Raw genomic sequence first — 25330 nt, 5'->3', positions numbered from 1 at the left:
AAGTTCATAATATTCCCAGCATGTGAGCAAAGGAATATGGTGAACGTGGTACAGTGTAAGAGGGGTGAGAGGGAAATGGGAGCCTTGTCATCAATACTTCTGGTACAGAAACAATCTCCAACCCCACCCCCATCTGCCCGCCCCCTCTACCTCAAACCACTTCCCCATTACACATTATCATATAATGTTAGGTTCTGAATTCATCAGTGCCATTTAAAATAAAAGCAGTGCAGGACCCAAATCATCTAATTCATGGACTGTCTCCGGAACCTGCTGGTGGTTTTTCTTTGGATGCATACAGCATGCAAGCTGGATGGTAAGAACACCCTTTACATGTAATTTGCTCTGAAAAGGATACAGAGTCTGCACAGGGATATTGATAGCTTGTTAGTGGACAAAAAATTGGCAGATGGAGTATAATGTGGAAAAATGTGAGGCTATCCATTTTGGCTGGAAGAAAAGAAAAGCAGAATATTATTTAAATGGAGAGAGACTGCAGAATGCTGCCGTACAGAGAGATCTGGATACTGTTGCATGTGAATCACAACAAGTTATGCATGTACAGGAAGTAATTAGGAAGGTAAATGGAATGCTACTTTTATTGCAAGGGGGATGGAGTATAAAAGTAGGGAATTCTTGCTATCCTTGCTGTGCAGGGTATTGATGAGAATGCACCTAGAGTACTGTGTATGGTTTGGATCACCTTAAGGAAGAACATACTTACATTGGAGGCAGTTCAGAGAAGGTTCACGAGGCTGATTCTGGGGTGAAAGGGTTTGTCTTATGATGAAAGGTTGAGCACGTTGTACCTATACTCATTGGAGTTTAGAAGAATGAGAGGTGATCTTATTGAAACATATAAAATTCCAAGGGAGCCTGACAGGATGGATACTGAAAAGATGTTTCCTCTCATGGGAAATGTAGAACTATGGTTATTTGAACTGGGGGGGGCAAAAACAAAGAGCCAAGACTCCTACTTCTGGTGGTTTTCCAGCGGACTCCATTTGGAAATGTGTGTGCACAGACTTCGGATAAAAAGAGGAAAGAAGCCACTCAATGATGAATAGGAGTCTGTGCATTTGGAATGGAACACTGGAAACCTCTAGCAATGAAAAGAAAAAGGGACAGCGCCCTTTCTTGTCCTCTGGATTTCTCAAAGCACTGTTAAAGGGCACTTGTTGCTAGGTGTGCACAGCAAGCTCTCACGAAGATTGATGACATAAATGACCAGATAATCTGTTTTAGATGCTAGTTAAAGGCTAAATATTGGCCAAGCCCCTGGGGAAAGCACCCCTGCTCTTCCTTGAATAGTACCATGGATCCTCTACATCCACTTCAGAAGGCAGGTGGGGCTTCACTTTAACACCTCATCCAGAAATAAACAATTTAAAACATCCAAAAACTAAGTACTATTGATCATTTCTATCGGGTTAGTTTGGTGAAATGGCTCCATTTGTAAATGAGTCAAGAATAGACTTGTTAGCAAATTCCATGGGAAAAAGGGACAATAGCAGCATGGATATAGAGTTGTCTGAATGACTGGAAAGAGTAGTAGTAAATTATTGTTTATTGTACTGGAGGAAGATACCCCATTGGTCAGTACTCAGATAACTGCTTTTTATATATATTAATAACTTGGACTTAAGAAACAATCTCCAATGAAAACAACCCAAGTCTATCCAACCTCTCTTCATAACTTAAATGTTTCATCCCAGACAACATCCTGGTGAATCTCCTCTGCACCCCCTCCAGTGCAATCACATCCTTCCTATAATGTGGCGACCAGAACAGCACACAGTACTTCAGCTGTGGCCTCACTAAGGTTCTATATAACTCCAACATGACCTCCCTACATTTGTAATCTATGTCTCGATTGATAAAGGCAAGTGTCCCATATACCTTTTTCACCACCCCACTAACATGCCCCTCCGCCTTCAGAGATCTATGGACACACACGCCAAGGTCCCTTTGTTCCTCAGAACTTCCTAGTGCCATGCTGTTCATTGAATACTTACTTGTCAAATTACTCCTTCCAAAGTGTATCACCTCACACTTTTCAGGGTTAAATTCCATCTGCCACTTATCTGCCCATTTGACCATCCCATCTATATTTTTCTGTAGCCCAAGACACTCAACCTCACTGTTAACCACCCGGCCAATCTTTGTGTCATCCGCAAACTTATTAATCCTACCCCTCACATAGTCATCTATGTCATTTATATAAATGACAAATAATTGGGGACCGAGCACAGATCCCTGTGGTACACCACTGGACACTGGCTTCCAGTCACTAAAGCATCCTTCTCTCAACACCCTCTGCCTCCTACAGCTAAGCCAATTTTGAATCCACCTTATCAAATTACCCTGTATCCCATGTGCTTTTGCCTTCTTTATAAGTCTCCCGTGTGGGACCTTGTCAAAGGCTTTGCTGAAATCCATATAAATTACATCAACTGCACTACCCTCATCTACACACCTGGTCACCTCCTTAAAAAATTCAATCAACTTTGTTAGGCATGAGCTCCCTCTGACAAAGCCATGCTGACGATCCCTGATCAAACCTTGCCTCTCCAAGTAGAGATAGAGACTCTCCTTCAGAAATTTCTCCAATAGTTTCCCTACCAATGACATGAGACTCACTGGCCTGTAGTTCCCTGGCTTATCTCTACAACCCTTCTTAAATAGCAGAACTACATTAGCTGTTCTCCAGTCCTCTGGCACCTCTCCCGTGGCCAGAGAGGAATTAAAAATTTGGGTCAGAGCCTCTGCGATCTCCTCCCTTGCCTCCCTGAGCAGTCTGGGACACAAACCATCCAGACCTGGAGATTTGTCTGCTTTTAAGCCTGCCAACACCTCCAATACCTTGTCACTCCCTATATCAATTTGCTTAAGAACCTCGCAGTCTCTGTCCCCGAGTTCAATACCTTCACCCTCATTCTCTTGGGTGTATTCATTCAACACTCTGGTATTGTCCTCTGGCTCCACCGATAGAGTGCCCCCTTGGTCCCTTATGGGCCCTACTCTTTCCCTGGTTATCCTCTTCCCATTGATATACTTATAGAATATCTTGGGATTTTCCCTACTTTTACCAGCCAGAGCTTTCTCATATCCCCTCCTTGCTCTCCTAGTTGCTTTCTTAAGCTCCACCCTGCACTTTCTGTACTCCACTAATGCCTCTGCTGATTTGCTTCCCTTGTACCTGCTAAAAGCCTCTCTTTTCCTTCTCATCTTAATCTCAATATCTCTGGTCATCCATGGTTCTCTGGGCTTGGTACTCCTTCCTATCACCCTAGAGGGAACATGTTGAACCTGTACCCTCCCCATTTCCTTTTTGAACACCCCCCAGTGTTCCTCTGCAGATTTCCCCACAAGTAACTGTTCCCAGTTTACCTTGGCCAGATCCTGCCTTATTTTACTAAAATCTACTCTCCCCCAATCCTATACATTTTTTTGCAACTTGTCGATTTCTTTGTCCATAACAAACTTAAACTGTACCATGTTGTGGTCGCTAGCACTAAAATGCTCTCCCACCACCACCTCAGCCACCTGTCCAGCTTCATTCCCCAGAATTAGGTCCAGCAATGCACTGTCACTTCTGTAAGAACAAGGGAACATAACTATAAGATAGCTACCAATAGATCAAATAAAGGATTTAGGAAGAATTCTTTTACATAGAGTGGTGAGAATATGGAACTCGCTGCTACATGGCATTGTTGAAGCAGAGCATATAGATATGTTTAAGGGGAAACTTAACGCATGCTAAATGGAGGAGGAATTAGGGGAATATGGGGGCAAGTGGGAAGTGGTCATTCGAGTCAGAGGGAGGCTGATGTGGATTGTAAACAGGCAGAGACCTGTGCTGTAGATTCAATGCTATTTCACAGACTGAGGCAGTCAATGGAGAAAGGCTGAGACTGCTAATATTGAAATTGATCCCACGAGACCAGTGGGAGGCAATAATGGTGAGTGTCACAAGATGTAGGAGACTTTTCAGGTACCACACTGAACAAACCCACTATATAATTTTCAATGTGAAGTGTACAGTAAGAGAGAAATTTGTGATGTTATTGCATGAGTGTTTGATGTGTCCATTATCAAATCTACTCCCCATTGATTAATGGGTGAAATTAACTCTGCTTCAACAAGCCAACTTATGAACAGAATCTAAAATAAAGATTTGCTATTATACTTGAGATTTCAAGACATCTCAGAGCACATTGCAGACAATGAAGTGCTTTTCGAAGTATTCTCACAGCTTTAATGTAGGGAAACACAGTAGCCCCTTGAATGAATGAGGAGGTTTAGGAAATGGGCTATTGTCCAGTGTGACACCTGAAGAACTGATGAGTTGCTGTTTTCCATGGAACTGCAGTCACCGGGGAAGGGGAGAAAAGAAACCAAGAAGCAAAGATCGTAATCTGTAAAATTACTATTTCTGTGGTGAACAATAAATTACGTAATATGAGATGATGATAACATTCCATTAACCCTTGCTTTTGCTAAATTAATTTTCACTAACCTCCCTCCTCATGCACTGTCAGAGAATTTCAGAAATGCTTTAAGTTTGGATGCTCTAGTCAGTAAGAGGTAAACCACGATGAAAGACTTCACCACACTGCAGGGTCCTCTTCACACAACAAACCAGCATCAGTTGTGCCGTTGTTTTAAGTGTTGCTAATTGGCATGTGTGGATGATATTTGTAGCCACTTGTTGGAGGGGTCGCAATTACTGTTGAATTAGTAAGCTTGACGGGGCCTAATAAAGCCTGCTACTCACCAAAGCCTCCACTCCCGTGAGAGGCTGGGCAGTGAACATTTGAAGGTTATTTAACTGTATGAGACAGGACATTACAGCAGCACAGCATTCACACATACCTAACTTCCAGCTGGAGCTAGAGGAAGATGTCAAGGGTAAAGCTCTGCCTTCTGAGTCAGGAGGTTGTGAGTTCAAGTACAATTCCTCAGGACAAAATCTAGACTGACACTCCACTGCACTAGGCACTTATAGGACTACTGGAGGCCAGAAATCTGCTGAGTCCGAGTCAGATGACGAACCTCTGGACTTGGTCATACCTGGAACTGCAAAGGCAAGCTCGGGAACATCAGGGAGGTCCCTGCACTTCTCAGATTGCAAGGCATGATGGAGGATTCTGCCTGCCTTCAAGCTGAGGTGACAGTGGCAGCATTGCAACGCACCGAGGTCAACATTGGTAGGATGGCAGCCGCCATGGAGACCTTGGTCCAGGACATTCGTCCTGCACTGTTGCACGGGCTCAACTTCATCGCTGATGCCACAGTTGGCCTCCAACAGTGTTGACATAAGAGGGTTGTGGGGCTGCTCGATCTCACTCCAGCTTCCCCTTCTCCCCAAGGAGTCAGCCAGGGGCCCTCAAGCACCCATAGGAAGGACAATCAGCAGGTGCACACCTTGGGGCCATCCACCCAGGTGACTCCAGGAGTGTCCAGCCCATCCAAATCCTATCTTCCTGTGACCCCAGCAGCTCCAGCTCCACAGGCCGAGGAGGGTGCCACTGGCACATAGCAGGGCCCTGAAAGCAGGCTGGGGTCCTCCAGGTCTCCTCGAATGACTTGCACAAGATAAAGGCAGGTATCTCAGTCCAGGACCTCTTCCCTATGCAGTGTGTAACCTTCAGACCAAAGTGATGGTCTGACTTCACACTCACTGCACACATTAGTGGTGCCTGCACCTCGATGGTGCTTGTCATTGCTGCCAGAATGTCATGGGCAGGTGTCACGGAGTTCCGCCATTCTCCCTGTGAGCTCTCAGCACCTTTGAGGTGGGGCTGGCCCCCATCTCTTCAGTATCTGTGACTGGTGACACTATGCTCCTGAAGGGGTCAGGTGCATTTAAAGTTTCATGGCTATGTCTCCATGATATGACCCTGATTACTGAAAGCGAGTGAGCTGCCCTCAGCCAGACAGGAGTCAGACATTCACAGGGACTACATGAAGACCTGTGGAGTATCCTCACTGCATGTCTTCAACATCCTCCTGCAATCAAGCAACTATTAGGGCCTCTGTTGCGTTTCCATGACAGGAGCATTATCACAGAGGGTACGTGTGCTGCCATTAGCCAGACTGGAGTCAAACATTCATAGATGCAATGTGCAGATCTATGGTGTCTCCTCACTGCCTTTCATCATCATCCTCCAGAAAGCCAGCAGCTATGAGGGCCTCCCGAGCGCGCCTGCCTCCTCTGGTCAGTGCCTCCTCTGGCCTCATCACTGGCAACATTGCTTTGAGGACCTCCTCACCCTCAGCCCCGTCAACATCCTCCTCATCAGAGGTGTGCAGCTTTTCCATCTCCTCCTCAGCCAGCTCCTCTCCCCGTTGCAGCACCAGGTTGTAAAGGGTGCAGCAGGCGACAACGATGCATGTCACCCTCTATGGACTGTATTACAGGGCTCCAGTAGACTGGTCCGGGCACCGGAACCTCATTGTCAACATCCCGGTGGTTTGCTCCAACAAGGTGCGAATTGCAGCACGAGTCTCATTGTGCCTTCTCTCTGCTGCAGTCTGAGGCTGCTGCACTGGTGTCATCAGCCACGTCCTCTGCGGTAGCTCTTGTCCCCGAGGAGCCATCCCTGCAGCCTCTGTGGACCCTGGAAGATGTCAGGGATCTGAGAGCTGCTAAGGATGTCAGAGTTGTGGACATTCCCTGGGAACTGTGCGCAAATTTGCAGTATGTGTTTATGGTGGTCGCACACTAGCTGAACATTAAGTGATTGGAAGCCCTTGCAGTTGACATAGTTGACCGCTTGTTGCCACAGAGATCTGAGTGCCACATGAGTGCAGTCAATGGAACCCTGCACCTGTGAAAAGCCTGAGATCTGGGCAAATCCCAGCACTCTTGCATCCTGGTTTCCCTGATCCCAGGCGAAATGCACAAAGTTGTGTGCCTTTGCGAAGATGGTGTTCGTGACCTCCTGGATGCATTTGTGGGTGGAGGCTTGCAATATCCCACAGACACCATCTGTGGAGGCCTGAAAGGAGACACTGGCATAAAAATTGAGCGCCGCGGTCACTTTCGTAGCCACTAGTGGATAACCTCCCTGTGGCGCCAAATACTGCAGCAAGTGGTAGATGTGACTGACCAGTCCCCTGGACATGCACAGTCTTCAGCAACAGTGGTCCTCAGTCATCTGCAGGAATGAAAGGTGGCGTCTATAGACCCTGGGTCTAGCTAGGTGCTGACCACTGACAACTCACTGTGGCTCTTCAGCAGTGAGTGTGGGAGATCCAGCAGCTCCTTTCTCCCAAGGCTGCTGCTCCTCCGTCTCCCTAGCCAGGCACCTCCGTCATTCTCTTCTCCTTCGTCTTTGCTTTCTGTAAGTCATGAGGCATACAGCTACGTTCCCAGGCTCCATACTCTTGATATACTCCACCTGCAGGATGAAAGGGGGAGACGGATGGGTTAGCTTGGGTGTTCTAAGAATCTCTCATGGTTAAGTCTGAAGGCCCCTTAACACATTCCAGAGAGTACTAGCCACCACTGGATGGCCAGAGTTTAGAGCGCTGTATGGCTGCTCAAAACCTCACCCACCTCCACCCCACTCCACCTGACTGATTGGCACAGCTCTGCCCATTGGATTGCATGCTGTGCTCTCAGCTCAAGCATTTTCCTAACCCACCTGCAAGGGTTAGGAGAATGTCGTTAGGAGAACACTGCCTCTGTTAGCTTGAACTATGGGGGGGACTGGTCAAAACCTGAATGATGATATTGCAAGCGGCTGTGAGGGCCTCCATCAGTGACTGCTCCAGGCCAGCTTTCACAAGGAGATTGTACAACATGTCATCCAATTGCTCTGCAGTCCACTAAAACGTTCATCAGTTTGCAGTCTGTGCCTGAGGAGGGAAGAGCTCTAAAACAATTGGTGACACTTCCGGCCTCTGCATTGCTCGAGTGTGCAGATAAGCTAGAGACTGAGGAAGGAGACCATGATGTTATTTTTTTAAAAAAAACTCAAACTAAAATAAGAAAGACATTTTAAGGTAGATTTTCAGCTTGCCACCCAAAGTTGAGGATTGGCCACTCATTATAGAAAGCACCTGATTATGATTTCCAGGTTATGAAGGAAAGTCAGACAGTTTCTCTAATGGGTGGTTGATACGCAATGCCAGTTTTGCAGCCATGGTGGTAAATTGATAATCTATCCCAAGGCCTGCCCATCTCGAAGTATTGTCCCCTTCTCCCTCTGTGTATTATACTTCCTGAAGCTGAAATATTGAGGGCAATTTTAATCTAGCCCACCCCACAGGAAACTGGCAGGATCAGATCAGCTTCTGGTTCCGCTTACAGACTTTAGTTTTCAATGATGAAAACTAAAACTGGGTCAGGTGTGAAACAGGGCATAAATTTGGGCAACGCATCAGTCAGGTGGGCAAAAAATTGGGTACAAAATCAAACATGAATATTTGATTATATTGGACACAACAAATTGAACATGATTGATTATAATGGATTTAACATATTGAACAGGAGTAATTGATTATAATAGATTTAACACATTGAACAGGAGTGATTGTTTTTAATGGCTATAATACATTGAACTGGAATGAGTGATTATAATAAATATAAAACATTGACAGAAGGGATTGATTTTAATAGCTATAATACATTGAACTGGAGTGAGTGATTATAATAAATTTGAAACACTGACAGGATTGATTGACTTTAATGGCTGTAATACATTGAACTGGAGTGAGTGATTATAATAAATATAAAAGATTCAACAGGAGTGATTTTTTTTAATGGATATAACACATTGAACAGGAATAACTGATTATAGTAGATATAACATACTGAATAGGAATGATTGATTTTCCTTTCTCTCTTTATTTGTAGCTGGACTAAAAATTTCCCAGCCGGTGTTGCTGGAGGTGGAAAGCACTGGTGAGGCCACCCTGGAATGTGCCCACAACTACGATGAAAACACAGAGCTAAAGTTAACAATTCTCAAAGGGAGGGTTGAAAATGTGGCCTGCATCGGGACAACAAATTCATCCGTATACTCTGTCAATTCTACAGGACTTCTTCAATGCCGGATTACCCGGAAACGGTACATTGTCTCTGTCACCTTATGTGGATTGAACTCATCATTAATTGACAACTATTTCTGCAAGATCGAGAAATTGTACCCACCCCCCTATGAAGGGGTAAAAGGGAACGGAACCATCATCTACACCAGAAGTGAGAAATGTGAGGCCATTTTTGGATTTATACAACTTTTAGGTTAATTTGTGTACTCATTAATATGTTTGCACTGGGAGTAGAACATTTTTCAGGCACCTTGGGTTAAAATCAATCACTACGAGGGCAGGTACAGCATGGTTTAGATATGGAATAAAATTACCTCTACACTGCCAGATCAAATATTCCTAGGCCAGGTACAGCACGGGTTAAATACAAAATAAAGCTCTCTCTACACCATCCCATCAAACTCAAACATTCCCTGACAAGGTACAGCACCGGCTAGATACAAAATAAAGCTTCCTTTGTACTGCTGCAGCAAAGTGCCTCAGGCCCAATATCAAAAGAGAGTCCTCAATGTGCTGGTATGATATTTGGCCCTTCCCCACGTTAGTCATCTGGTGGCCTTTCTGGTTTAAACTGCCAAATTACTGCTGAATTATGGGATGTTATGGTCAAATCCATTAAAAGCAGGATTAAGAGATTGTGATTTCATATCTTTACACAGCCAATCTGTTTCGAATGTGAAGTGACAGCGAAAATCACAGATCTTAGTGCTATGTGACTGTAAGAACAGTGGTTTATTAGTTCCTTAATAAACTTACTGAGGGAAATTAATTGAGTTGCACCAGATAAATTTTTAACCCACTTTATCCCCTCATCAAAGAACTGTTTGGAGAGTTGCTGCCTTTCTTCTAGGGAAGGACTTCATTTATGAATTTGTCTCACTCACTATTTTACACAAATCAATTCAAATTATAGGAAACAATTTAGGACAGATACACAGAATACAATACGCAGTTATCACACTAGGTACGTCCTCTCATGGTGATCAAAAACAATCCTCCATTTACTCTCACTGAGCATATACCCTGGTCTCTTTCTGGTTTCCAAGTTACATTTTGGAACACAGGAACTGGAGGAGACCATTCAGCCTATTGAAACTGCTCAGCCAGCTGTGGATCAATGGGTAGCACTCTTGCCTTTGAATCAGAATATTTGTGGATTTGAGTCCCACTCCAGAGACTGATGCATAGAAATTCTAGGCTAAGATTCTAGTGCAGTCCTGAGGGAATGTTGCACTGTTGGAGGTACTGCCTTTTGGATGATACATGAAACTGAGGGCCCATTTACTCTCTCAGGGGATGTAAAGGGTCCCATGGCACTATATTGTAGAAGACACCTTGGGTGTCCTGGCCAATATTTATCTCTCGATCAATTTTCCTAAAACGAATTATCTGGTCATTATCATGCTGTTGTTTGTGGAATCTTGCTGTGTGCAAATTGGCTGCCATGTTTCCTACATCACAGCAGCGGTTACACAATATAAGTACTTCATTTTGGACTGTCCTGCGGATATGAAGGGTGCTGTATAAATGCAAGTCTGTCTTTCTTTTCCCATTCAGTTAGATCATGGTTGATATGTAGTCATTTCCATTTGCCCGCCTTTGTCCCATATCCCTAAACAACCCTACCCAACAAAAAGATCTATCAATCTCACACTTCAAAATATAATTTTACCAACATCCACAGCTGACTGGGCAGGGGGGGGGGGGGGGGGGGGGGGGGGGGGGGGGGGGGGTGGACCCTTCATTTTCTCCACCTTTCATCTGAAAAATTGCTTCCTCAACTCACTCCTGAATGGCCTACCACTAGTTCCAAAATCTTTCCTCCTTTTTCTGGATTCTCCCAGCAGAGGAAATGGCTTCTCCATATCCACCCTACAAAACACCTTGATTAGTTCCATAGGGATGCCACACACACCATTTTGAAGACATATCTGGACAGTTTTGGGGGACCTGACCTAAGTTTTATAGAAAGTAACAGTAAGAATCAACGGCCAATTTTTAAAAAATATTGACATACCTGAGGTAACAGAGAATCTCAATATCCAATGTGCTTTCCATCCATTTTTGTGTTTCAGGTTCCCAATTTTTATTGCTGCTGAGCATGGGAATTCTAGGTAGCATGACTCTGTCCTGCATGATCTACAGCATTGTACTGACTTTGATGAACTGCAGAGCTAAAGTAAGTACCACAGAGAACATCAGTAGCATCACAAACAGAAATATGGACAAGGGAAGCCTTCAGCACAGTCTTCCATAGGAACCAACACATTGCAGCATCTAACTACCCCTCAAGTGACTCCAGAGCTTTTTTCTACTGGATCCTGTTTGCTTTTGATATTTGACAAAGAGTTTCCCAAAGATACTCCCAAACATGTCATTTACTAGCTTTTCCCCTTTGCCTTGAAACAGTTCTTCACTTTAACCTTTTCTAATCCACTTAGAGTCCTGTTCACCTCCCTGATAGGTCCCTTGTAGATGGCTGATTGTGGGCTTCTATTCCACTTGCTGCCCACTCCCCATATCATTTGATTCATTGTGGGATCAAAAATCTGTCTATCTCAGCCTTAAATGTATTCAACGATGGAGCATCCACAACTCTCTGGGATAGAGAATTCCAAAGATTCACAACCCTTTGAGTGAAGAAATTTCTCCTCACCTTAGCCCTGGTTGATTTGTCCCTTATACTGAGCCTGTACCCCCAAGTAAATTTCCCCAGTAAGGGGAAACTGCCTCTCAGCATCTATCCTATCAAGCCCCTTCATAATGTTTCAATGAGATCAACTCTCATTCTTTAAAACTCCAGAGAATACAGACCCAGTTTACTCAGCCTCTCATCAAAGGCAACCCTCTCATCCCAGGGACCAATCTAGTGAACCTTTGCTTTACTGCCTCCAGTGCAGGTATATCCTTCTTTAAATATGTAGACCAAAACTAGACAGAGTTTTCCAGGTGTGGTCTCACCAAAGCCCTGCACAATTGTAACAAGACTTCCTTATTCTTTATTCCAATCGCTTTGCAATAAAGACCAACATGCCATTTGCTTTCCTAATCGCTTGCTGTTCTGGGATGCAAATTTTTTATGTTCCTTGAACGAGTACGCCCAAGTCTCTCTGAACAACATTTACAAGTTTCACACCCTTTAAAACATATACTGCTTTTCTGACCAAAGTGAATAACTTCACAATCCCAACAGTATACTCCATCTGCCACCTTCCTGCCCACTCATATCCTGTCTATAGCTCTTTGCAGCCTCTTTGTGTCCTTCCCCTATCTTACTTTCCACCTAGATAAAGAAAAAATACAGCTGGAAATCTGAAATAAAAACAGAAAATGCTGGAAAAGTTCAGCAGGTCTGACAGCATCTGTGGATAGAGAAAGAGTTAAAGTTTCGAGTCCGTATGTATTCCTTGAACGAGTACAGCTTAGTCTCTCTGAACAACAATATTTACTCAAAACGTTAACTCAGTTTGTCTCTCCACAGATGTGTCAGACCTGCTGAATTTTTCCAGCATTTTCTGTTTTTATCATCTTCCCATCTAGCTAGCTTTGTACCATCAGTAAGCTTAGATACATTACTCTCGTCTCCTCATCTTACTCTTGTTAGATTGTAAATAGCTGAGGCCCCAGCACTGATGCTTGCTGCACTGTACTAATCGCATCTGCTAACTTGAAGAAGCCCCACTCTCTGCTTTCCATTCATTAACCTCTATCCATGCTATAATAAACAAAAAATGCTGGAAAAACTAAGCAGGTCTGGCAGCATCTGTGGAGAGAGAAACAGAGTTAACGTTTCAAGTCTGTATAACTCTTCTTCAGTCTTATGTCTGCAGAGGACCATGTCATAGGAGTTTGGGTGGCAGAAAGGACCAATGGTCCCCTTTATCCTCCCACTGGCCCTTCCCTTGGTGGTTGTGCTTCTTCCACAAATGAGTTTGCAGGATGGAGTGGGAGTACAAAGAAAACAGCGAAAGTGTGTTGGCGATTGGTTTCTAAATCATAGCATCATATGGCCCAGAAAGAAAGGAGTTGACAAGCGGTGACTGACAGCCTTAGTTCACCCAAATTCCTACAGCAATGATTTTAAGATTGCTTGCATGTACATCTTAAACGTTCTCTAATCCAAACTAGTGTCTGGCCAGGGAAGGACAATGTCTAGTACATATCAATAAGAGTGAGAAGGAAATTACAGAGGTTTGATGGTCACCATGAGGAAGCCAGTGAGTCCAGGGAAGGTCCCACTGGATTGGAAACAAGCCAGCCTTTGGTGCCTGTTTTCACAAAAAAAGACAATGAAACAAACTCTGGTAACTACAATCAAATTGTCCAACATCAGCAACTGGCAAAATAACATAATCCTTCATCATGGTTTTTTTACAGAAGTTGATAAAGAAAGAAGAAGAGAATTCTGTGTATGAGCGGATGGCTCCCAGCACTGGTGGAGAGCAGAGCAGGAGAAACACCGAGTCAGCTGCCACTCTGTGCAAATACTGAAAAAATTGTTAAACTGACTGAGCACGGAAGTCTCATTGTAATGGTTTCAATGCTTCTGTATTTTTCTAAAGCAGAGTTGATGTGGTGTTACTCTTCGGAAAAAGGCTGCAGTAAATAGGTTGCAGCTGTACTATTTTTATTCTCAAACCTGCCAATCTTGACAGCCGAGTTATCTTTGAATCAGTGCAGTGCCTCCTGCTAGAGGCATTAGAGGCAAACTGCCATGAAGAGCCAAAAGAAGAGGATCAATTATACCAGGGTTAGGGTTGGATTACTGGACCTCCCTCGATCTGACCATAAGGCAGCTATACAAAGGATACACTAGCCTTGTGGTTCTGGTACTAGATCCACAACACAAAAGTTGTGCGATCAAATCACACCGTGTCAAATTATGAAATGAAATACAACAGCAAAATAACCACAAAAGAGCATGAACTATTGTAACGACCCAATCAAATCACACCCCCCCCCCATCGTTTGCCAGCCAGAGGGTGCATTGCTAATGCCAACCCTTCCTCATCTGGGTCTACACAATATTCCAGTGCCCACTAGGTGGTTGACTCTTTCTTTGATCTGAGGCCTTCAGGGATTAATTGAGGCCAAATTGAAGGGGAATGGAAATAACAATTAACCCTCCCCCACTCAACCCGTACGAGAAGCAGCTTCCCCTCTTATTTCACGTTTTCCATAAGTGTTACTGTTCACTTGTGAGCAAAGCTGGCCAGCAGGAAAACAGTTCAAACTGAAACAGTGGAAGTCCATCCCTGCAGGAACAGTGATAGCTATTAGCTTATGAGGCACAAATGCTACTAAGAGGGGAGGAAGATTCAGAATCACAGAAATGTTACAATGTGGAAGGAGGCCATTTGGCCCATCGTGACTGCATCAACTCTCCAAATGAGCAATTCACTCCTGCCAATAACCCTGCACATTCTTCCTCTTCAAATACCAGTCTAACTCTCTTCTGAGTGTTTTTTTAAACTTTTTTTCACACTCTCACACCTGGTATCCATTGATGGCCCCAGTGTTGCCCAGCTGCTCAAGATTGCTGTACAAAGTGCTGTATAGTGCTCTGACGCACATACATTAAAAGTTAACCACCCAATCCCCCACCCACCCCCCTTCCCTGTGTGTTCATTCTGAGGACAGCTTTGCAATTGAAGAGTTTTATAAGTTTTTGGATTTGTTCTAGAAAGTGCTTTCTTTTTTTAAAGTTGTTCTGAATAAAATGATCTAATTTGCTGTGTGGGGTTTCTGTGTATTATTGCCCAAGAACATCTGGGATTTGGTAAATGTCACCCAGACCTATTGATCTAACTTGCAAGAAATTAATAATTTCATTTTCTGAACCTTTGAGATTAAATCTTAGTGCAAGCGGAGTCAGGTTAATAGCAGACACATGGTGGGTGTTTTGTTGTCTGGTTTTGCATTATAAAAATGAAATTTTCAATAAACTACTCAGCCCTGAGTCATTGTGAAAGTTTTCTGGCATCTGTTGCAGATGCTAACATGGAAGTTGAAGTAACAGCCAGTAATGACACCAACTCCTCTGATGGCAGAATTTATGCTGCTATAAGGAACCTTAACTCTCATTACTGAGTGATGTGGTGTATTAGATACTGGCCTCTGGACTCAATCCCAGCTCATGTATGGGGCTTGTATGCCAGTCTAGGAAACAAGTACAAGCTGAGCCAAAACATCAAAAATAAAACAGGTGGCATATCAACTGACTATCAGGACTGCAGCTTTTGAGAATAGATTTTCTGAGAATTTATGGCTGACTGGAATCTTAAATAGTGGCAATTGGTGAATTGGGTACAAAGGCCATAGGCGGGAATTTCCCATCATGCTCTAAGTGTGGTGGCAGGTGAGACAAGCAGCGTTTTTCCCACCGGGCCCAATGGCAGGTTTTCCCATCATATTGTCCACTTCCCGCTTCATGCAACAACAGGACATACGTCAGATTGCAGGCAGGTGGCCTCTGATTCACCTGCCCCCGTGACCTCAGCAGTTCTGTGCTTCGGGTGCCACATTTAAACTGTGCCCGCACATAGCCTTCTCAATGTCTCCAGGCCAGGATTGCCCCAGGGAAAGCATGGTTCCGAAAGGCGTGAAGACTCCCAAATTTAGTAACGCTCCACTGGGCCACCTGCTGGAGGTTGGCAAGGCCTGCCGGGGTGTCCTCACCCCTAGCAGTGATGAAAGGAGGTCCACCAATGACCCCATTCCAGCCTGGGAGGCGGTGCCTTCGACAGTCAGCACAAATACAATGCAGAAAAGGTCAGCAATCCAATGCAGCAAGAGGATGAATGATCTCATCTGTTCCGGCAGGATAAGACCACCATCTCATCCCTCTCAACTCACACATTCACAAGCCTATCAGGCATTTGCAGGATGACACTCAACAAGAAACTCACACACTGCCAACTCAAGGGATTTCACCACTCACTCTCAAACACACCTTCACATCTCTATCTGGGCTCATATCCTCCACAGTTTGCGTCCTCATCCTGTGCACTGCTCCACTCACCAACCACACAAGGCAAGTATACTTATTATCTGTTTGGCACGTGTTCTGCTCACACTCTTTCCGTTTATCTTTATGCAGGTCAAGCTGACACACAACAGGAGGGAGAGTTCCCAAACCGGGGTGGAGTGGCCAAAATTAAGGCCCTCACTCCAAATGAGGAGCGTACCATCTCGGTGGCCAGAGAGGACAGAGGCCGTGTATGTGGCAACGGTGAAATCGGCAATGCACATCCAAATGAGGACCCTGCACCAGCTCATCCCTCAGACAACCATACTGTGAGTCCGTTGTACTATCTTCCAGTCACTTGGGCATCAACCAGCCAGGCCCTCATATCCAGCCCTGACAACACCTCAGATGAGGAACCAGAGGAAAGCATCATCAAAGACCCGTCGCAGCGCTCACCCATACCCTCCACCAACGCAGAGATACACACTACAGTGGGACCCAGCTCTAGAGTAGCCTCGGGGTCACAATCTGGTGAGCACTGTCTGATCCATAGCAGGCGGAGGCAGGGACTTCCCAGGTTTCTGGCATTCGCAGGATTTCTGGAGGCCAGGATTCTGCTGAGTCTGAGTCCGATGACGCACCTTCAGACTTGGTCCTAACTCGGCTGGTGGAGCTTCAGCGAAAATCAGGGGAACATCAGGAAGGGTTGTCAGCTGTTCTCCACCGATTGCAACGGATGATGGAAGAGCCCGTCTGCATTCAGTCTGAGGTGATAGCACTGGAATGCCAACGCACCGAGGTCAACACTGGCAGCCGCCATGGAAACCTTGGTCCAGGACATTGGTCCTGCACTGCACCAGGAGTTGCACTTCCTCGGTGTAGGCACTGGTGGCATCCATCAGTGGCTACTGAGGAGGTGGGACAACCTGATCTCACTCCAGTGCCCCTTCTCCTCAAGGTGTCAGCCAGGGGCCCTTGGGCTCTCATAGGGAGGGGACCAGTAGCTGGATAACCCAGGGCCATCCACCCAGGTGACTCCTGGAGTGTGCAGCTGATCCGAATCCCCTCTTCCTGTGACCCCATCACCTCCAGCTCCACAGGCTGAGGAGGGTGCACCTGCTCCACAGCAGGACATCCGAAGCAGGCCGGGGGCCCTCCAGATGTTGGCCCTCCAGAGGACACCCACCGAAGTCATTACAGACAACAGGGTGTAGCAGTCTGCTGGCTTCCTCCACCTCTGCTGTAGATGTTGGGGATGCACCAAGACATAGCGGTACAGTTAGGAAAATTATGAAATATTAGGAGCACGACAGTGGCACAGGTGTTAACCACATGTATATAATTTTCACCAATGTAAATAGAATCACACCCATTTCACATCTTTTTTGTATGCCTCCTTTTTATGATGCGGTGTTGTCCAATAGGTGTGACACCATGATCTCTCCTCCCACTTATTGCAGATGTCGAAACCATGTGCCTCTAGTCGATGTTTTCATCTTTCATATCCTCACAGTGTGTGTCCGCTCTCAGATCATTTTGAACGTCAGTGGTGCCTCATCCTTAATGTCAAGTCTGCTTGTGTAAGGAACCTCGTTCACATGGCATGCTGGTCCATATCATGTTCATTCTTAGCTGTTGAAGATTGAGGCTGAGGTGTTCACCCATTTTGCCTGCATTATTGAAAGGTTGTGTCCGTGGAGAAATGTGTAAATGCATGGAGAAGAGTCATATATCCTGGAACTCAATTACTCACTGTCATCCAGCCAGATTTCCAATCTATGAGCCCTTACTCAGGGCTCGTGTACGCTCCTGCCTGACTTACCCATTGCCAACTCTCTGAGTATATATCTGCTAAGCTCAGTGATAAGTGTGGGTACCTTCCCACCTTAAAGTGCCAGAGCTCAACCCTACAAACTTCAGCCTTTCTCACCTTGTAGTTGTCTGCATTGTGGCCACAAGGCTCTTGTCATAATATTAGGATGCAAAGCTGTGCCATACTTTCTGTGTAGCATCCCCCCATCTAAACCCTCACCAAAGTCAGTAATGATAAATCCAAATGGTGATGTGTTGCGGTCAATGGAGCCTTTGAGTGTGATCTGGAAGCGCATATAGTAGTTTTAGATAATGTTGAAGGAAGCAATGGGATACAAGCAAGGATGTAGCAAAACTGAAGAGTGCTCTTTTTTATCAATGAAGTGTTACCTTGAGGGCTTCATGGTGCCTTTGCATTTTAGAGTTGGCAAGTGCTGGGGCTGGCCATGAGGGCAGACTGTCTGTTCAAGCTTTTTGATCCTCAGGAGGTCCAATTCCACGGAAAGGTCAGGATGAATGCCCACCCGCATCTTTAACTGAGAGTGCCAGATGTCAGTGTGATAGGGGAGAATGTGGCACAGAGGACTAGGTGATCTCGAAATGGGGTTTGACCTGCGTAACGTCCTCGGCTGCCTTGGCCCAAGCATGACCTTTCATTTTCACCATCGAGGTGAAACAGAATGCGTTGTCTGTTTGGTGCAGGTGGATCTCCTTGAGGAGCTTTGATGGACTGAAAACATACAGCTACAAGTTCACTGAGGATTGTAGAGCAGCTACTGCCTCTACTAGACTGCCGTGGTGACTGGGATACTGCATAGACTTTAGAAGAGGTAGTGCCTTCTGATGTTTGATGCCAGAGCATCCTCCTTCAGGTTGAACCTCATCGCAACAAGAACATGTTTCCGAGGCTTCATCATCCTTCAAAGGGTCTGGACATGGTTAGCCAAATTGACCTGCATGGTTGCAATGAGAGGGATAGCAATGCTGGTGTTCATGTGGGCCCATGATAGAGGGCACTTGTCCAAGAGCACAATCAGCGCAACTCATCATCTTCCTTGCGGAATCTGGTGGCTATGAGGGTCTCATGTGCATGCCTGCCTCATCTGGCCTGTGCTATGGCCTCTTCCCCTGCAGCCTTGGCTTCCTTGAACTCATCGCCCTCATCCCTTTCAATGTCCTTCTCATCAGAGGAGACATACAGCTCCTCCATGTCAATCTCTGGCAAGTCCTCCTCCACTTTGCACAGCCAGGTTGTGCAGCACGCCATGATAATCTGTGAGACCCTCTGGGGACTGTACTGGAGTGTTCCCCCAAATCTGTCCAGCCATCGGGATTACTTCTTTAAGATTCCTAAGGTGTGCTCCACCAATGCTTGGGGAGTGGCATGGGCATCTTTATACCTTCTCTCTGCAGGATTCCATGGCCACTGCATGGGCGCCATCAGCCACACCCTTTGTGGATACCCTTTGTCACTGATAAGCCAACCCTGGATTCTGTGTGGTTCCTTGAAGATATTAGGGATCTGTGATCTACTCAAGATGTATCAGCTGTGGCAGTTTCCTGGGTATCTTGCGCAAATCTGTATGATTTGTTTCTTGTAGTCGCAGACTAACTACATATTGAGCATGTGGAAGCCTTTCTTGTTGATGTACTGGAATGCATGTAGCCAGGGAGTCGAATTGAGTTAATAGCACCCTACACGTGTGCGAATCTGGAGATCGCAGCAAAGCCCAGTGCTCTGGCGTCCTGGCTCACTTGATCTCTGACGAAGTGCATGTAATTGTGGGTCTTGGCAAAAAGGGTGTCTGTCACCTCATGTATGCATTCGTGCATGGAAGCTTGAGATCTCACAGAAGTCCCCAGTGAAGCCCTGGAAAGAACCACTCGCATAAAAGTTAAAAGCAGCGGTGACCTTCAGAGCCACTGGCAATGGATGTCCTTCCGGACGCCATGGCTTCAACTCCTGGAGAACATGGCAAATATGAATCACCAGGTCCCTGGACATGCAGAGTCATCGGCAACACTGTCTCTCACTCATCTGCAGGTAAGATATGCGTGCTCTGTACACCCTCAGTCTTGAGAGCCGCCTAAGAACAACATTTCTGTTCGCCTCATCCTCTGCCTCCGGAGGAGGCCCTTCTGCCCGTTGCCCAAGAGGGCGTTGCTCCTCTCTTTGGTGAGCCTGGCGCCACAATTGCAAACTTCTCCACCTTCTCTCTTGTCTGTATGTGATTATACAGGCAGAAATAAACCCTACCTCTATCTTCCTGAAGTTCTCCTCTCTGCAGCATCGATGAGAAAAAACAAATCAGTCAGCACGAGCTTCCAAAGGTCCTATTTCTGTAGATAACTAGTGTGTGACTGTGGGTTCAAGGGCTTGGTTTCAGTGAAGGCACCTATTCGCCACTGAAATCCTGGCCAGCGCAAAGAACATTTCAAAGTGCACCTCCTCCGCCTCTCTATGACCGACTGCTATGAGATTGCTTTGGCCAGGCGCTGGGATCCTCTATCATTGCACTGTTATACTACACTCTTTGTAATACTTATGAGATCTAATGTTCATTGAGGAACTGAGATTAATTGAGGGGGGGGGGGGGGGGGGGGGGGGGGGGGCGCAATGCTGAGACTTATCATCTGTGAGCCTGTCAGCGCCAAGAGTCTGGACTCCTTCTTTAAAGGCACATCTGCATCTTGTCCAGTTGCCAAAATGCTCTAGATCTTGTTATCGCACTGGCAATTGGCACGCGTTGAAGAAGGCGCTAAAGCAAGGAGTTTGATTTGTGCCATGACACGTCATCAATCTTGCATGAATGCGCTTCACTGCTTCACTCCCCTGATTCCCTGCATTGTCACTGGTATTGATGTTGAGGGCTCACTACCAGACCCTCCGTTGTGTAACTGTGGTGATCCTTGCCATCATCCCAGAGGAGCATAATTTTTTTTTTAATAATTCATTCATGGGATGTGGGTGTTGCTGACTAGGCCAGCATTTATTGCCAATCCCTAACTGCCCTTGTTCAGAGGGCATTTAAGAGTCAAACACAGGGCTGTGGGTCTGGAGTCAGAGGCAGGCCAGACCAGGTAAGGACAGCAGTTTTCCTTTTCTAAAAGGCATGTTCAGATTTCCCTCCCTCCAATAATTCTCAAGCTTCCCCCTCCAATGCTTTATGTTATTTCGATTGTGGAGGATAACCCTGTGTAACTCCTTGAATGGTTTGAAGTAGATGTGCCTATGCCCCATTTGGACAATACCCCTCCCCACCTTGAGGCTCATTTCACAATGAGATATTGAGCATCCTGCTCATAAGACTCTTGAATGGCCCTACATTGCCTTTTCTCCACCTACAGCCTACCCTCACTGAAGTGTGCCATTCGCCACCTATTAAGCCAGAAGCCACATACCCTCCCCCCTCCCCCACAGATGAAGCGCCTGTTGTAACGATCACAGCCAGTGCATAACATGCTGGACACGACTGACACCTGACTGACTGACTGTCTCCCCCTCCCTGGTCCAGGACAAGGACAGTCTTTGCAAAGCCAGCAATGCAAACTGAAGCGCTTCTTCACTCTTCCATCCTCCCATTCTGGCCAAAACTCGCTTATGTCCCTCTCTAAGACATTCTTCCCTATTCTGGCCCAGAGAACACTTCCAACCATGTGTCAGAGTGCAACCTGCACCACTCTTCCCCTTCCCCAGTGGAAGCCTTGCGCTGCGGCCCCTTCTCTTGCCTCTGAAAAGTTTTCCCCCTCCCCCAGTGGGGGCCTTGGTCTGTGGCCCCTTACTGCTGCTCTGTAGGTAGGGCCATGCCTGTGGAAGCCCCCTGAAAGTGATCTGGTGCTGCCTGGAAAGCCTGACATGGAGTCCAAGGTGCCACGAGAGCTGTGCGATGCAAGATAGGTGAACAAACTTCAAAATCATGAGAAAAGTGCAGGTCACCAAGTGCACGTTGCTTACGTCAGGTTGTGAAGTATGTCAGTCTAATTAGACATGACATGCCCTATTGATCCAACGCGTGGGGGCGGGGGGGGTGGATGGGTGATGGGGGGGTGGGGGGAGTGATTTCGGCAAGCAGCCATTATAATGAGTATGCATGACATTCAAATATATTAAAATTAGGTTCCCAACATGGTGTAGCAGGAAACGCGGCCGCCATTAAAGTCAGGTGCGGACGATCGCAACCTGTATACCTGCCCAATGGAAAACTGATTCTTTGGTTCTCGCGATATTTTCCATTCTTTCCTGCCACGGGCAGCAGCAGAAAATCCCGGCCCATCATTTCCCTGCCATTAAACTGGAAAACAGGAACAGGAAAAGGCCAGACAGCTCATTGAGGCTGTTCCACCATTCACTTAGATCATGCATGATCTGGATCTTCATTCCATTAGCATGCCTTTCTTTTAAAGCACTAGCCTAATAAAAATCTATCAATCTCAACTTTGAAATTTTTAATTGAACTATAACAGTTTTTGTGGGGAGAGTGTTCCAGTTTTCCACCGCCTGATAAAGGATGAGAGGGAAGCGTTTTACAGAATTGCTTACAAAACATGATCAGAAATTTGTTAAAGCAATAACTCCTTGATGCACTTGAACTTAGAGTGCCAAAACCTCAGAAAAAACTGACAACCCATCAGATTCTCAAACTAGATAAACCTGTCACTAGAGGAAATTACAGCAAATAAAGCAAAAAAGTGATAAATCGAATTACTGGTTATCTTTACTGAGAAATCATTAGGTTAAACCTTTCACTGCTGCTGACCTACATTTCACATCTAATAGTTTGTAGCACTGATCAAACAATTCTTGGCTTCTAGTCTCTCACCAGCTTTTTTGTGTTGTCAGCACTTTGTGATGCTCTAGTTCCGTAACATTTGATGAGTTGGTGAATTGGAATCAATGAGGCTCTTTAATCCAGTTGATTCAAGCACGCCTGTAGGAGATGCTCATGTTTGATTGACTATTAGAATCATTGAAGTGTGATTGTTGGAATCACCTAGGACTGAGCATTGGAAATATTGAAGAGTGAGTGCTCAGAATACTGAAATAAATAATATGCCAACTGAAGAGTTAATTCTATAAACAATGGAAAATGTAAACAGTGGAAATGATAATTGGGTGGGTTCTGTAACGGGTAGGCAACCTCGCTAATTTGCTGTCAAGCGATGAAGAAACCTTACCCCAGTGGAGAAAAAGTCTTAAGAGCATGGGAGATTAGAAACAGTGAAGAAAGAAGGAACTGAAAGATAACACCTATGATGACCTCAGGACATCCCCAATAAACAATAACAGCTTGCATTTTTATATGCAGTTTAAAATTCCAAGGCACTGCACAGAAGCATTATCAGCTAAAAATTGACAATTTGTCAAACTGGTAAGTTTTAATAAGGGCATTAAAGGAGGAGAGACAAGGTGAGAGTTGGAAAGGTTTAGGGAGGGAATTCCAGAGTTTAGCAGCTGAAGAAAAGCCATCAATAGTGGGGCAAAGAAAGTTGAGACTCGAGTTGAAGGAATGTAAAGTTCTTGGTGAGTTATAGAGTAGAGGAGGTTATAGAGGTAGAAAGCAGCCAGGCTACAGAAGGATCTGAAAACAGGCTCACGAATTTTAAAAGTGAAGAGCTTCCAGACTGGGGGCCAATGAGGGTTAGTGAGCACAAACGTGGTGCTTGAATAAGACTTGGTGCAAGTTGGGATATGCACAACAACAATAACATATATTTATATAACATCTTTAAGATAATAAAATGTCCCAAGGTGCTTTTGGATGAACTCAAGCATGTGGAGAGTGGAAGTTGGGAACCTGACTAGAGACCAATAGACCAGTTGAGTCTGAAGGTAGAAAAGCAATAATGAGGGTTGCAGCAGTATTATGTCTTCAAAACAATATATCTTTTCAGTTTCATTGTTAGATCTAATTCTGCTCCTGGAATGGAGAAATCCTTTCCTAAAAGAAACAATTTCTGAAGACAGGCAATGCGATGAGGGTGAAAAGAGGTGGTCTTTGGTAATGGAGAGGACATAGGGCCAAAAGCTCAGCACCGGGTCAGATAGGACACCAAGGTTGCAAGAGTCTGAATCAGCCTCAGAAGGTGGCAAACAAGAGTGTTGGAGTCAGTGGCTATGGAATGGACTTTGTGGGATTTAGTCTTCTCAATGTTTAATTGGAGGAAATTAGAACTCATCCAGCACTGGATGTTGGACAAGCAGCATATCAAATCAGAGGCAATAAAGGGGTTGAGAGAGGTGGTGGTGAAGAAGAGCAAACCTGTAGAGCCATGGCATGCTTTAATATGATATCACCAAGGGGCAGCACGAGGGCAAGAAATAGGAGGGGACCAAAGATAGACACTTGGGGTGCTCAAGTGGTAACTGTGTGGCTGAGGGAAGAGAAACAATTGCTGGTGATTTTCTGGTTATGACTGGATAAGTAAAGATAGGTAAGAATAGATGGATGATGGAGGAGAATCCACGGTCAAATGTGTCAAAGGCTGCAGATAGGTCAAGAAGGATGAGGAGGGCTAGTTTACCAAAGTCACAATCACATTGGATGACATTTGTGACTTTGATTAGGGCTGTTTCAGTGCTGTGGCAGTGATGGAAACCTAATTGAGGGCATAAGAAAACACTGAGTCACAAGAAAAATTGGCATGGATTTGGGAGGAGATTGGGCACTAAGTTGCATGGTCAGATGGATCAAGAGTGGATTTTTTTTCAAGTGGGGCGACTGTGTAAGGTGTCAGAGGAAGAAGAACTTGAGGAGAAGGAACATGAGCGATATCAGATAACATAGGGATACAAGGGGAAGTCATATGGTTAGCACCTTAGTAGGGGAAAAAAAGGAACAAGGTTGAAAGAGTCTCATAAATAAAATGACGTCAGTGAGAGCGTGAAGGGAGATAAATAAGAAACAAGACAGAGCTACAAGTTCAGTTCTTTGGCAGGGCTACTTTTCTCTGTGGTATAGGGAAAGGAAGGATATGGCAGAGAATGCTGAAGGGCATTCTCTATGTCAGTGACAAAAAAGTATGAGGTTTTTTTTATTCATTCACAGGATGTGGGCTTCGCTGGCTGGGCCAGTATTTACTACCCATCCCTAGTTGCCCTTCAGAAGGTGGTGGTGAGCTGCCTTCTTGAACCACTGCAGTCCATGTGGTGTAAGTACACCCACAGTGCTGTTAGGAAAGGAATTCCAAGATTTTGACCCAGCAACATTGAAGGAACAGCAATATATTTCCAAGTCAGGATGGTGAATGACTTGGAGGGGAACTTCCAGGTGTTGGTGTTCCCATCAATCTGCTGCCCTTGTCCTTCTAGGTGGTAGTGGTCGTGGGTTTGGAAGGTGCTGTCTAAGGAGCCTTGGTGAATTCCTGCAGTGCATCTTGTAGATGGTACACACTGCTGCTACTGCACGTCAGTGGTGGAGGGAGTGAATGTTTGTGGATGTGGTGCCAATCAAGCGGGCTGCTTTGTCCTGGATGGTGTCCAGTTGAGTGTTG

General features: G+C 45.4%; 1 protein-coding gene across 1 annotated transcript; it reads left to right on the top strand.

The window, feature by feature from the left end:
* Positions 1–203: 203 nt before the first annotated feature.
* On the top strand, positions 204–14793 carry LOC121285085 (cytotoxic T-lymphocyte protein 4-like). The gene is made up of 4 exons (XM_041201215.1): positions 204–316; positions 8867–9220; positions 11136–11239; positions 13438–14793. Exons 1-4 carry the CDS (start codon positions 253–255, stop codon positions 13549–13551), a joined length of 636 nt encoding a protein of 211 aa, XP_041057149.1. The 5' UTR covers positions 204–252; the 3' UTR covers positions 13552–14793.
* The last annotated feature ends 10537 nt before the right edge of the window (positions 14794–25330 follow it).

The sequence above is a fragment of the Carcharodon carcharias genome, chromosome 12 (genome assembly GCF_017639515.1).
Source record: "Carcharodon carcharias isolate sCarCar2 chromosome 12, sCarCar2.pri, whole genome shotgun sequence".
NCBI lineage: Eukaryota > Metazoa > Chordata > Chondrichthyes > Lamniformes > Lamnidae > Carcharodon > Carcharodon carcharias.
This window is presented reverse-complemented; position numbering and strand designations above follow the sequence as displayed.